This window comes from Trichomycterus rosablanca, chromosome 9 (assembly GCF_030014385.1).
Source record: "Trichomycterus rosablanca isolate fTriRos1 chromosome 9, fTriRos1.hap1, whole genome shotgun sequence".
Classification (NCBI taxonomy): domain Eukaryota; kingdom Metazoa; phylum Chordata; class Actinopteri; order Siluriformes; family Trichomycteridae; genus Trichomycterus; species Trichomycterus rosablanca.
The window spans coordinates 40,745,117-40,760,528 of NC_085996.1; the positions used below are offsets into that span (position 1 = coordinate 40,745,117).

Sequence of the window (15,412 nt, forward strand, 5' to 3'; positions counted from 1 at the left end):
AAATAACTCAACACACAGCCATTAATGTCTAAATAGCTGCAACATAAGTGAGTACACCCAACAGTGAACATGTCCAATTTGTGCCCAAATGTGTCGTTGTCCCTCCCTGGTGTCATGTGTCAAGGTCCCAGGTGTAAATGGGGAGCAGCGCTGTTAAATTTGGTGTTTTGGGTACAATTCTCTCATACTGGCCACTGGATATTCAACATGGCACCTCATGGCAAAGAACTCTCTGAGGATGTGAGAAATAGAATTGTTGCTCTCCACAAAGATGGCCTGGGCTATAAGAAGATTGCTAACACCCTGAAACTGAGCTACAGCATGGTGGCCAAGGTCATACAGCGGTTTTCCAGGACAGGTTCCACTCGGAACAGGCTTCGCCAGGGTCGACCAAAGAAGTCGAGTCCACGTGTTCGGCGTCATATCCAGAGGTTGGCTTTAAAAAATAGACACATGAGTGCTGCCAGCATCGCTGCAGAGGTTGAAGACGTGGGAGGTCAGCCTGTCAGTGCTCAGACCATACGCCGCACACTGCATCGACTCGGTCTGCATGGTCGTCATCCCAGAAGGAAGCTGACGCACAAGAAAGCCCGCAAACAGTTTGCTGAAGACAAGCAGTCCAAGAACATGGATTACTGGAATGCCCTGTGGTCTGACGAGACCAAGATAAACTCGTTTGGCTCAGATGGTGTCCAGCATGTGTGGCGGCGCCCTGGTGAGAAGTACCGAGACAACTGTATCTTGCCTACAGTCAAGCATGGTGGTGGTAGCATCATGGTCTTGGGCTGCATGAGTGTTGCTGGCACTGGGGAGCTGCAGTTCATTGAGGGAAACATGAATTCCAACATGTACTGTGACATTCTGAAACAGAGCATGATCCCCTCCCTTCAAAAACTGGGCCTCATGGCAGTTTTCCAACAGGATAACGACCCCAAACACAACCTCCAAGATGACAACTGCCTTGCTGAGGAAGCTGAAGGTAAAGGTGATGGACTAAACCCAATTGAGCACCTGTGGCGCATCCTCAAGTGGAAGGTGGAGGAGTTCAAGGTGTCTAACATCCACCAGCTCCGTGATGTCATCATGGAGGAGTGGAAGAGGATTCCAGTAGCAACCTGTGCAGCTCTGGTGAATTCCATGCCCAGGAGGGTTAAGGCAGTGCTGGATAATAATGGTGGTCACACAAAATATTGACACTTTGGGCACAATTTGGACATGTTCACTGTGGGGTGTACTCACTTATGTTGCAGCTATTTAGACATTAATGGCTGTGTGTTGAGTTATTTTCAGAAGACAGTAAATCTACACTGCTATACAAGTTGTACACTGACTACTCTAAGTTATATCCAAGTTTCATGTCTATAGTGTTGTCCCATGAAAAGATATAATGAAATATTTGCAGAAATGTGAGGGGTGTACTCACTTTTGTGATACACTGTATAATAGAAATGTCAATATTTTTTTCCATGCATTTCCAGCTTTATTCAGTGTTGTGTGTGAAACATAAAGGACAAGAAAACTGTGGAATACGGATTCCATTTACTTTCTCAAAAACACCAACTACAACTGTTCAAGACCTGATAACTACAGGTATATAATTTGACCTATATACATGTATATGTATATAAAGATGATATACATATAAACAGTGTCTAATTTAAATAGTCTCTGCATATACAATTTATTGTGCATTACTGAAAGAATGTTAATTAATACAGTAAGTAATGAATTAGTTAACAGCATTAGTTAATATGTTAATAGCTAACAGATGGTTTTATTAATGGCTATTCATATGTCACTCATTACTTTGTTAATGTATACAATCATTAATTCATCATTAATTCATGATGCACTAATTATTAGTTGATGTATTAACTCATTGTTAACAAACTGGTAGTTAAGTGTTAGTATATACTTAGTTATGTACCCGTATTGTAAAGTGTTACCGATATTTTTATTGAGTCTGTGAGCACTCGGCGAGCCACTCGGATCGAGTCACACACAGCGATCAAGGGCCGAGTTTCGATTCCCAAGCAAATGCTGAACTGCCGCATCTAGCAACGACCTGTGGGTGAGTGAAAATCAGGGCTAAAATGGTGTAGTATGAACTAGGCTTCAGTGACGTCACATTCGCGGCCTTTCGTTTACATACAGCAGAGATCAAAAATTTACAGACACCAAGAAACACAAAATTCATGTCAGTTTAGGAATGTAAAGAATTTCTGCTGATGTTTTTTTGCTGACAATATTTAAAACGTCTTTATTCAGACAGAACTGACAGTAATCTGATGTGAACTGTGTTCAGTATAAAAAGGTACAATTTAATTTAATTCAGGAGGTTTAAATATAACATCAGAAAATTCTGGTTCTTTTCGGTGGGTTTGAAATAATCAGGACCACAGAACGATAGAACAGAAATTCTTTATTCTATATTCCTTAAACTAGTTATACACTTATATATAACACAAATGAATTACACATGATGAATTATAATAACTGTAATGATTTAGTTTATAAATATTAATGTTATATACAAATCCTTCATTCTGTCACCTCAGGAGCTTATTATCACAGTCGCTTCATTTACTGAACAGCACAGAAATATTCACACACACACACACACACACACACACACACACACACACACACACACACACTGATACTTGGGAGTTATGAACACATTATGACAGAGTTCTGCTAATAAAAACAGAATGAATATTTGGACTGCTCCTCAAATATAAAAGACGGGGGCCAACAAAGAGCAAAAATTGGGTTAAGTGCCCTTTATGTGCCCTCTGTGTGCCCTACATACCCCCCACTCTGCTCTAAGCAAGTCATGTTATGAAGAGACGATGATAGTGAAACGTTTCATCTCTTTTACAGAGCTAATAGATGCACCTCACGTGTTCAATACGTGGCCTTAACGTGCTTAACTATAAACTATATGGCAAAAGTATGTGGACACCCCTCCTAAACACTGAGTTCAGGTGTTTCAGCCTGCACAGAGACATTACATCAACACTGCTGAGTACATTTGGAGTGAATTGGAATGTTGACAGTGATCCAGGCCTTCTCAGCCAACATCACAGGGCACAAATTCACACAGGCACATGCTAAAATCCTGTTCAAAGTTTCCCAGAGGAGCGTAGGCGGAGCTGATCGACTGCAGAGCCGCGTGTAGGTTAGTAGCGGTCAGCGTCGGCGTACGAACTCACATCCAGGTCGCAGAACTCCTCCAGCGTCCACTGCAGTGTTTCGAAGGTGGGTCGGTCGTAGGGCGAGTCCTTCCAGCAGTCCCTCATCACCTCATACACGCGCTTCGGACAGTTGCTGGGACACGGCATTCTGTACCCGCTACGCAGCTGGTGGACCACCTGGAGGTTAGTAAACACTAAAGAGAGAGAGAGAGAGAGAGGATAAACGTAAGTATGATGATGGCAAAAACAGCTCAGTAATCGGAAAGTCGCTGGTTTTAACCCACCATCACCGAGCACCCACTGTTGGACCCCTGAGCAGGGCCCTTAATCTTTTATTGTGTGCACTGTAATTGGTCACAATATTTAAATCACTTTGAATAAAAGGCGTCATGAATTATTCATAATGCTAAACGTCATGAATGTAAACAATGAATGTAAAGCGTGTTGGTTTCTGGCTGCGTCTGATGTCTGACCTCTGGGGCCGGAGCTGCTCACCCCGATTATAAACAGAGGAGCAGAGCTTGGAGGTTCTAGGTGATAGAAACTTGTGGTGATCAGGGATGTTGGGTTGCTGTCGTTCTGCCTCTCTTGTCTGATCACTCAGGTTTGATGACGGTGGGGAGATGGGCGCTGATGTTCTGTGAAAGCTTCATGACCTTGTTACCTGCTCGCTCTCCCTTTTAGTTCTGCTGTAATAATTAGTGGGCGGAGTCTAAAGCTACTCTCTGTAAAACTGATATTTTACTCTTAATGATTCACATCGTAGCTCCATCTTCTGTTGTTTTTGTAAGGTTTTCTGCGGCGTTGGGGTTAACCTACCTTGGTTCCCGGCGTCGCAGGAATTACAGATCTTCTGGAACAAAGGCCTTAAATTAGAGGCTTTCTAATTAAGGCTGACAACCTGCAGCTGTGCCCGCTTATTTAAGCAGGCACCATGCAGCCACAGGTTGTCATGCCTTTAGCCCTGTTTCGTTTGGTTTGGTTTCTTTTAGTTAAAGTCGGCTTTTTGTTTTTGCAGTCCCAGCCACAGCAAGGTGTGGCTGGCGACTCGGCCATTGGGTTCCCCGAACTGCGCGATGGCGATTTCGGTGTGTCCCTTGTGCTAAACAGGTGTGCTCCTTCCCGGTCGTGCTGAGGCGCGATCGGTGACATGGCCATCTGATTCCCCGAACTGCACGACGGCTAGTTCGGCGTGTTCCTTGCGCTAATCGGGTTGGCTTCTTTCCAGCTGCGGCTGACGACATAGCCTCCCGATTCCCCAAACGTCGCGACGGCGAGTTCAGTGTGTTTCCGAACGTCGTGACGGCGAGTTCGGCTTATTCCTTGCGCTAAACAGATTGGCTTCTTTCCAGCTGCGGCTGACGACAAAACCGTCTGATTCCCCGAACTACGCTGCGGCGCGTTCGGGGTGTTCCTTGTGCTATAGGTGTGCTTCTGCCCAGTGTCAGCTAAGTGCGGCTGGTGACAGAGCCACCGGTTTCCTCGGACTACGCCGAGGCGAGTTCGGGTTTTCTCTTGTTTCCTATAGGTGTGTGTCTGCCCAGTGACAGCAAGGTACGGCTGGTGCCAGACCCATCTGATCCCCGAGCTGCGCTGAGGCAAGTTCGGGGTTTTCTCTCGTTTCCTCTATGGAGAAGCTCCATCCCTGCAGTGCTAGTCGCGACGGCCTCGCAAGCCGCGATGGGGATTCGCGACTCAGCTAAGTTTTCTTTTGTTAAATGTTATATCCCTGGTTATTATTTGTTTACTTTTATTAATAAAATTTTCTGTTACTATTCTCTGCATCCTGGGTCCTGTTTTCTTCCCCCACGTAACAGTTTTATCCCGAGGTGGTTCTGATGGAAACCTGTTTATCCACCCGAGGTTAAGGAATGAAGTCGAGACCGACGTGCCAACAATGCTGGATGTGACGGAAACCTGACGTGTTTACACCAGAATGTCAAAAACTTACTACAGACTTTATCACAGACTGGACTGAATAATGAAGAACTCAGATAGTTTTTGCTAGTTTTAACTTTTACTTTAATTTAATTTTATCTATGTGTGTAAATCCTATTTATTTAAAGTCTGGTTCCTCTCAGAGTTTCTTCTTGTATTTTTAAGGGAGTTTTTCCTGCCACTGTCACCCTCAGCTGCTCAACAGGAGGTTTTTGATCTGTTGGTCCTGGATTCTGTAAAGTTCTGTAAAGACGATGTTCATTGTAAAAAGCGCTATATAAATAAACTTGTTCACAGTGATGTCATAACTCCTCCTTCCTCTTCAATCTCCATGAACTCACATTTATATTTTTCGCGCTGGTGAGGAGCAAAAAGAAGTTGCTTCTCATATTCCAGATGTTGACATCTGGGTGAATTTCACAACTTTGGAGTAAAAACTGAACCAGGAAAGCGATCACTGAGGACACCGAGTGTTTCTGCACCAGATCGAGTGTTCCTGAATGCACTGAGCTGGACGGATTGTAAAGCTTAACTTTTTTCTGAGAATTAAATGAGGTAAATTAAGAGGTGATGCTAAATTCTACAGTTTTCTCCCCCCTGAGGAGTCCGACACCCCTGTCCAAAACGTTTCACTCTAACAGCAGTGATGTTGATGGTGCAGGGGGGTGAAGGTTTACTCACTGGGGTACGGAAGTGTTCCGAAGGTGATAATTTCATACAGCAGGATCCCGAAGCTCCATACGTCAGATTTTATGCTGAATTTATTTTCGTGTAGCCCCTCAGGAGCGGTCCACTTCACCGGGAGCTTAGTTCCCTTGCTCATCTCATACACACCCCCATCTTCATCTTCATCATCATCATCATCACCTTCACTCTGAGAGAGAGAGAGAGACACCAAACAAGAGATAAATCACCGGTCATTGTTTGTACCTGACCTGCCCCACCCACCACTCGAACCCGTGTGTAGGTGTGTGTCTCACCTTAAAGACTCTCGCCAGGCCAAAATCTGCCACCTTACAGATGTTGTTCTCTCCCACCAGAACGTTCCGAGCTGCCAGGTCTCTGTGGATGTAATTCTGTAGCTCCAAATACGCCATGCCCGCTGCCACCTGAGCTGCCATCTCCACCTGATCACTCAGGTTAACGGTCTTACCCTTGTCCCCTGTCAAACACAAAGAGAGAAATGAAGCTGCAGGTCTGAAGCACGTGAGGAAGAGGCAGATGAAGCAGGAATTAATGGAGAGTTGAAGCGTCTCGTACTCTGCAGGTACTCCAGCAGGTTGCCGTTCCTCATGAGCTCAGTGATGATGTAGATGGGCTCTCCGATGGTACACACAGCGTAGAGCTGGATCAGCTTCGGGTGGTGGAGCTTCTTCATGAACTGAGCTTCCTGCAGGAAGTTCTGAAGGTTTACACTTCCTAAGAAACACACACACGTACACACACACACACGTCCATAAAAACATTATGTAGACAACTAAGTAAACTGATCCATGAAAGTGAATCCCTGCAGTCTCCAAATCTAGAGGAATAATTGCCATTAGAGTGGAGGCTGTTACTGCAGCAAAGCAACACCAACTCTGTATCAGCCTACATGGAACTGTGTGTTTATGCATATACAGTGTATCACAAAAGTGAGTACACCCCTCACATTTCTGCAAATATTTCATTATATCTTTTCATGGGACAACACTATAGACATGAAACTTGGATATAACTTAGAGTAGTCAGTGTACAGCTTGTATAGCAGTGTAGATTTACTGTCTTCTGAAAATAACTCAACACACAGCCATTAATGTCTAAATAGCTGGCAACATAAGTGAGTACACCCCACAGTGAACATGTCCAAATTGTGCCCAAATGTGTCGTTGTCCCTCCCTGGTGTCATGTGTCAAGGTCCCAGGTGTAAATGGGGAGCAGGGCTGTTAAATTTGGTGTTTTGGGTACAATTCTCTCATACTGGCCACTGGATATTCAACATGGCACCTCATGGCAAAGAACTCTCTGAGGATGTGAGAAATAGAATTGTTGCTCTCCACAAAGATGGCCTGGGCTATAAGAAGATTGCTAACACCCTGAAACTGAGCTACAGCATGGTGGCCAAGGTCATACAGCGGTTTTCCAGGACAGGTTCCACTCGGAACAGGCTTCGCCAGGGTCGACCAAAGAAGTTGAGTCCACGTGTTCGGCGTCATATCCAGAGGTTGGCTTTAAAAAATAGACACATGAGTGCTGCCAGCATTGCTGCAGAGGTTGAAGACGTGGGAGGTCAGCCTGTCAGTGCTCAGACCATACGCCGCACACTGCATCAACTCGGTCTGCATGGTCGTCATCCCAGAAGGAAACTGACGCACAAGAAAGCCAGCAAACAGTTTGCTGAAGACAAGCAGTCCAAGAACATGGATTACTGGAATGCCCTGTGGTCTGACGAGACCAAGATAAACTTGTTTGGCTCAGATGGTGTCCAGCATGTGTGGCGGCGCCCTGGTGAGAAGTACCAAGACATCTGTATCTTGCCTACAGTCAAGCATGGTATTGGTAGCATCATGGTCTTGGGCTGCATGAGTGTTGCTGGCACTGGGGAGCTGCGGTTCATTGAGGGAAACATGAATTCCAACATGTACTGTGACATTCTGAAACAGAGCATGATCCCCTCCCTTCGAAAACTGGGCCTCATGGCAGTTTTCCAACAGGATAACGACCCCAAACACAACCTCCAAGATGACAACTGCCTTGCTGAGGAAGCTGAAGGTAAAAGTGATGGACTAAACCCAATTGAGCACCTGTGGCGCATCCAAGTGGAAGGTGGAGGAGTTCAAGGTGTCTAACATCCACCAGCTCCGTGATGTCATCATGGAAGAGTGGAAGAGGATTCCAGTAGCAACCTGTGCAGCTCTGGTGAATTCCATGCCCAGGAGGGTTAAGGCAGTGCTGGATAATAATGGTGGTCACACAAAATATTGACACTTTGGGCACAATTTGGACATGTTCACTGTGGGGTGTACTCACTTATGTTGCAGCTATTTAGACATTAATGGCTGTGTGTTGAGTTATTTTCAGAAGACAGTAAATCTACACTGATATACAAGCTGTACACTGACTACTCTAAGTTATATCCAAGTTTCATGTCTATAGTGTTGTCCCATGAAAAGGTATAATGAAATATTTGCAGAAATGTGAGGGGTGTACTCACTTTTGTGATACACTGTATGTGTTTATATGTATATACATGTACAGTATTTGTGTGTATGTGTGTGTATATGCATGTGTGTACATGTGTGTATGCATGCGTTTATGTGTCTGTGCATTCGTTTTTATGTGTATAAATGCATGTGTGTGTGTGTCTGTGTGTGTGTGTGTGTGTGTGTGTGTGTGTGTGTACCTGGTTTGGGTTTTTTCACAGCGACGGCGGTTGTGTTGTTCCACATGCCCTCATAAACTTCTCCAAACTGTCCGGTTCCCAGTCTACACAACAGTTGAACGGAACTCCGAGGAATCTCCCAGTGATCCGCCGTATTGTAGGAGAGTCCAATAGTCTGAGGAACTATAGCCTAACACACACACACACACACACACACACACACATAAATGCATGATTTATTTCTCACGCTCTGCAGTACAGAGTCTGACTGAGTGGAAACGTCACGGCCTGTAAGTGAAGAATCTTCATGCATCTACAGATCAGAGTTTCATCACATGCTAAATACGCTCTGCATCCCTCCGTCTCCGTTTCCTTCCTCGATTCTCTTCCTCGAGTTCTTCAGGGAAAGGTGTGAAGAATCAAGAGAAATGAAGCGATTCATGGAAAGCAGGAGGAAGAACGGTGTGGTGCACAGAGTGCAGGTTTGGGTGTGAAGCGGGTGTGAAGCGGGTGGGAAGCGGGTGGGAAGCGGGTGGGAAGCGGGCGGCTGTGGTACCTTCCTGCAGGGTTTCCTGAGTCTGACACAGAGTCCATCGTCCATGGTGCTGTAGTGCTGAACCAGGTCCATCAGGGAGGAGAAACCTTTGCTCCTGATGATGTAGAATTGTCCATCCAACTGTTTAATCTTATAGTGCTTCACAGTCTCATCATGCAACACTACACACACACACACACGCAAACACACACACACACACACACACACACATTTCATAAAAATAAAAGAATAACACTGTTTAGAGAAACACAAACACATCACAGCTTCTGTATTTATACACTTTCATCTAATGAGATTATTTATTGAAATGACCATTAAGGTGCTGTCAAGGCTACTGACCTGTTAATGTTAAATGTTAATGTTAAACATTTTTATCCAACTATGTTTTAGGTTTTCTTCTTAAATTCTTCTCTAATAAAATAATTGTATTTGTAATAACTGAATGTAATAAGCTGTAATTGTTTCCTGATGCCCCTCATGGTGCACAATAATCACCACCGTTGTTTACCAGTGGACGTTTAAACTGAATGAATTCAGCTGTTCATTGGTTAATGATCAAACCTGGCTCTGTAAATCTGTGCACCACTCCCTCTCTTCATACAGCAGTAAAGCTGTCGGACCTGATCTGTGATAATCTGGACTCTCATCAGCACTTAAGAATGAGGAAGTTCTCTGTTATGGTCAGGAGACAGAAAGTACAAATCCAACAGGTAAGATCATCACAGTTACCTGATCACCTGATCATCTGATCACCTGATCACCTGATTGTTGGTTTGGTTGGTAAGGTGAAGGCTGACGGCACATGAAACTGCCTCTAATGTTTGATGTACCACAGATTTTCACCCTTATTATAAACATGATGAGACAGAACACCCAGAATCACTGCAGGAGCTTCAGAACATCACAAACATTCACAACCAGGCTGAAGATTCAACATACTGAAGCTTTTCAGGTGGAATTCAGTCTCGTTTCCTCAATAATCTTGTTACTCATTAACCTAAAGTTTGAGAGATGAAGTCAGGCGGGTTTTCCTGCACATTCCAAAACCAAAACTAGATGTAAATCAGGTGCAGCCGTGTTGCAGCTAACAGGTTTAGGGTAGCTCCTGAATTATTTATTTACCGCTGTACCCCCTGAGTGTGGCATCTCTGGCACAGACAGCCTGGCAGGGCACAATAAACCTTATGCGGTCGTGTCCCATCAGTCAGTATCAGAGCTGTCAGTGAAACTACACACAAACCTCCTCGCTTAGTAAAACACAAACGCGCCTCATCAGTGACGTCACAAACTCACACATAAACGTAAAGCTTTTTTTTAAGTTTATGCATTTTCTCCCTTTTTAGAGCGTCCAGTTCCCCGATTGCATCACGCTTCCTCTCCACCAATGCCGCTCGCTCTGATTGAGGAGAACGAAGCTAACCCACGACCCCTCCAACACGTGGGCAGCCACCGTATGCATTTTATTACCTACACTTTGACGAGTGCAGTGCAGATCAGCACTGCGTATGGAGAGACACACCCTGACAGCACTATTTTCCCGTCTCTGTGCAGGCGCCATCAATCAGCCAGCAGAGGTCGTAGTTGCATTAGTTATGAGAGAGACCCCATCCGGCTTTTAATACCCCACTCATATGAAAAACAGGCCAATCGTTGTTCATGTGGCCACTGGACGATGTATTCCAGATCCCAGCTCTGGTTCCAGCGTGTGTTTCACCGCTGCACCACCTGAGCGGCATGAACGTAAAGCTTTAATGTTAGCAGAAATTGAGAGATGAATGAAATTGAATAAATATATAAAAAACTGAAATTGTGGACTTGATTTATTATATTGTGCTGCTGTTATAGTGACTAACAGAACCGTGATGACTGTGGCTAACCGTAGCAGCGCCGATACTGTACACGGTGTTTATTACATGTCATGATGTAAATCTATTTGTTTACTGGCTGCACAACATGATTGAGCCCCACAGTTTATTACTAAAATTATGTTAAACATCCACACGATTGTTTTTAAATGCTCATTCGGTTTGACCCAATACTGAGCGGCCCCATGTGGTCACTTTTGACACGGTCCCTAACTCAGCACACAAACAGCGAAAATCAAACATCCAACATCAAACTAACTTCATGTCGGTTGTTCACCTAAAGTAACTGCTAGAAGAAATGCTGGCCTGTACGTATCAGTCATGTAATAAAAGCAAAACAATATTAGTGGTTATAAAGAGGAAAATCTATACAGTATATACAACATTTATTGATAATGTAGTGCACTGCTGGTGGGGCCCCACCGGCCCCTAATGTAGAGACATTTCTTGTTATTAAGTTATATGTCTGTCAGTAAACGTATATAGTTTCTTCAGTCAGAGAAATTCTCACCTCACAGCTGATTTTAAATTTAGAACCTTCATTAAAATGCACTTAATTAAAACCAGCTAGAATTTGTGTGATGAGCTACAGCTTTAATAAATCATTATTTATTTTAGGACGCACTGTAAGCACACAGTGTGGTGGCATGAAGGTAACCCTGGAGCTTCAACCCATCACCCTCATGATTCCCAAACATCTTTAGTCCCAGCCAGTTACAGCAGTTACTGACAATGAATGAATGAGTTTGGTGTTTGGTAGTGTTTAGTGTTTTTTGAGTGTGGTGTTTGGTGTTGGTTTGGTATCTGATGTTGGTAGTGTTTAGTGTTGGTTTGGATTTGGTGTTTGGTGTTGGTTTGGTGTTTAGTGTTTGGTGTTTAGTGTTTGGTGTTGGTAGTGTTGGATGTTGGTTTTAGTTTGGTGTTTGGTGTTGGTGGTGCTGATGTGTTGATGTACCTGATAATGAAAGTTCTCCTGGTTGACTCTCACACTGGCGGATGAGAAACGATCCGTTCTGGTTCCCTTTAGCCTGAAGAAGCTTCTCCGCCTCCACCCTCTTAGTATCAGCAAAATACCACCTACACACACACACACACAGACACAAACGCACACACGCACACACAAACACGCACACACACACACACAGTCGATTGTTTTATTAATGTTGTTAAATTCATGTCCAGTCTGTAGAGAGACTCAAACCCACCCTCAGTGCTCATGAGTCAGCTCAGTGCACTGTCGCATTAGGAGTCTCTAATCTGAGCTGGTTTACGTGTTTCTATCATTAACACCGTCGCTGGAGCCGCTCTGTGTCGGTATGGTGTTGGAGGGTGTGTTTAACTCATTGTGGATCTGTGTGGAATGATGGAGATTTTGCATCATGTTCCAGTATAAAGGCAGACACTTGTACAATGAGAGCTCAGTGGTGAAGGTACTAGAGTAGTAATCAGAAGGTTGCCAGTTCAGGCCCCACCACCATCAAGTTGCCACTGCTGGACCCCTGAGTAAGAACTTTAATCCTCAAATGCTCACAGTGTATTCAGTTTTAATTGTAAGTAATGTGTGTGTGTGTGTGTGTGTGTGTGTGTGGAGATGAGTGTTTGTTTGTGTATGTAGATGAGTGAGTGTGTGTAGAACAGTGTGTGTGTGTGTGTGTGTGTGTGTACAATTAATTGTATAAGATAAATGAAGATATAAAGTAAATCTCTCTGTACTGGCACTGTAGGAATTATTCTGGATCCTGATGAACGTTCCTGATCTCACTGCCTCACTCACAGGTCACACAAACCTTCTACCACCTGTACTGGGCCATTAAAATTTCTGTATCTACACCAGCACGGCCTGTACTCAGCTCATACTGGGTCTGAATGGGTTAAACCACACTGGGCCTAAAACTCACACTGTTCAGAGACAGGACGCAGATCAGGACGGGATTCACTGACACACCAAATGTACCTTGACCCATAACAAGATACAAGATACAAACCCTACACACAGTACCCTTATCTCTGAGTGCACACACACACACACACACACACACACACACACACTCACACACACACACACACAGGGAAAGTTGAGTAGCTGGTTTGTTTGTTACACACTGGAATGCAGTGTCAGGGTGTTTAACCGGGCGCTTCCTGTACGAGTTACTCAGCAGGAGAGAAAAGAAATATTTTAAATACCTGAAAGTGATTAAAGTGAAAAATCTGAAATTATTTACAAATCAAATCTCATTATTAATAACAGATAATCAGGCTGTGGAACCACGTCTCTCAGACAGCAGAGGATTCAAACGTACCGTATTATCACTGTGGTGGGATTCGGGGGTGTTTATCATTTCATTTCAGGTACAACAGGGGTCCAAAAGTGTCTCTGAATTATTTATAACCATCAGAAATCATTTATGTGAAATAATAAACAGAATCTCTAATTAAAAATAAATCTGCTATTGGGAATTAAATCTGATAAAGAAGATTAAACTACATTTATTTATGTACCATATTTAATAAACAATTTATTACCTATTTATTTAAATAATATTTCATTAGATTTAGTGCAGCTACTACACAAACCCTCTAATTTTTTTTTTAATAGTATTTAAAACATGAACAAATTGTTCAAATAAATCAATTATAATTAATTAATGATTTATTACAAAATAATAATAAATAATAAAATCATGTGTACATTAAATTAAAATGAGTTTATTTCACCCATTAAAGCCACAATCACAATATATATTTAAATTTACTAAAATCACTGATGTAAAAATGATAAATGGGAGGAACCCCCCCCCCCCCCTAAATCTATTACCACTCAACTTTCACCTTCAGTTTTATTCAGTTATTTTGATTTTTACTTGGTTTTTCTCACACAGAAGAGAATTATAAGGAAACGTCTCTGACATTTATATTAGTTCAAATATTTTAAATATCGAGTCTTTCTAACATTCATCAACCTGTCAGTAACTTCCTGTCAGTACATTCAGTCCTTTTAATCTAGCACATTATTATTATTATTATTATTATTATTATTACTGTTGTGTGATTCTGTGACTTTAGATTTCTCTATTTCCTAGTTCTAAATGCAGATCTTTTTATTATGTGTCAGTGATTTTTATGTTCATGTTTTAACGCCCCTCTGGTTCTATTAGGAACGTTTTATACTGGTGTCATGTGGAGGTATAAATAAAGGGTTCCAGTAAGCACAGAACCTTTAGTGGTACTACCCAGAACTTTTCTTGGTCTGTGGGCAAGCTGTGGCCTAGTGGTTAAGGTACAGGGCTAGTAATCAGAAGGTTGATGGTTCTACTGTTGGGCCCTTGAGCAAGGCTCTTAACCCTCAATTGCTTATAGACTATATACTGTACTGTAATGTAAGTCACTTTGGATAAATGCAGCGGCTAAATGCTGTAAATGTAAGTGATCATGTTCCATGCCCGATATTCTTCACTGGTTTTCATACTAACTAACCAGTAGCTACACCGGATTCCACTCTGTTACTCAGCTGGTCTTGGATTTAACCACTGATCAGGAGAATCTGGTGCTGCCTGACTGACCTTGTTTAGGTGTCTCTACAAACAGTGGGAGGCTAGTGAGTGGAGCTTTGGGCTATCAACTGAAAGGTTGAGTGTTCGAATCCCATGCAGCCACTGATGGGCCCTTGAGCAAGGCCTCTAACCCTCTCTGCTTTAAGGGCTGACCCTGTACTCTGACCCCAGCTTCCAAACAAACTGTAATACACTGCACACGTGTATATGTATATGTGACAAATAAAGACCTTCTTCATACAGCAGGTACAAGAGTACAAACACAATAAACACCCGAAGGTGCTGCGGGTCATGTGTATTCTAAGATCTCCTTTATCAGCATTTTACATTAACAGCACTCAGCAGAGGCTTTAACCTAAAGCAACTCACAGTTATGACTGAATACAGTTCAAGCAATTAAGCATTAAGGGCCTTGCTCAAGGGCCCAACAGTGGCAACTTGGCGATGGTGGACTTGAGCCAGCAACCCTCTGAATACTAGTACAGTACCTCAACCACTGAGCCAGATTTGGGTTGGTACCCACAGGTTTAATCATCATTATTAATCACTTACATCTGTGCGCCCAGGCTCTCCAGCGGTGCCACATAGTTGGCAGGGATGTACCCACTGCGGTTGGCAGAAGCTCCATCCAGAGCGCGAGCTATCCACCAGCCCGAGTCGGTCTCCTTCAGGATCTCGAGTTTATCCCCCGCGTGGAAGCTCAGGTCATCGTCCGTGCGCGCCTGGTAGTCATACTGCGCGGCGAACAGCTTCCCCATGGGTTTAGCGGGCACCGGGGGGAAGGGTGAAGGGCGCAGAGGGCGGTCGGGGTCCCTGCTTTCCGCGTGTAGATTTGGAATCACCACCGAGCTGTCGGGTTTATCCTGGTTCTTTCTGAAGCACGAACACGCGGACTCGCAGCAGGACTCGATCCGTCCGCGTAATGTTGTCAGACAGTCTTCCAT

At 43.7% G+C, this 15,412-nt stretch overlaps 1 protein-coding gene across 1 annotated transcript; it reads right to left on the bottom strand.

Moving 5' to 3' along the window:
* Positions 1 to 2,405: 2,405 nt before the first annotated feature.
* frk (fyn-related Src family tyrosine kinase) lies at positions 2,406 to 15,412 on the bottom strand. Its single transcript, XM_063002547.1, has 8 exons — positions 15,021 to 15,412; positions 11,873 to 11,994; positions 9,053 to 9,213; positions 8,518 to 8,686; positions 6,396 to 6,554; positions 6,116 to 6,297; positions 5,817 to 6,009; positions 2,406 to 3,391 (listed from the first exon to the last, which is right to left on the bottom strand). Exons 1-8 carry the CDS (start codon positions 15,410 to 15,412, stop codon positions 3,183 to 3,185), a joined length of 1,587 nt encoding a protein of 528 aa, XP_062858617.1. The 3' UTR covers positions 2,406 to 3,182.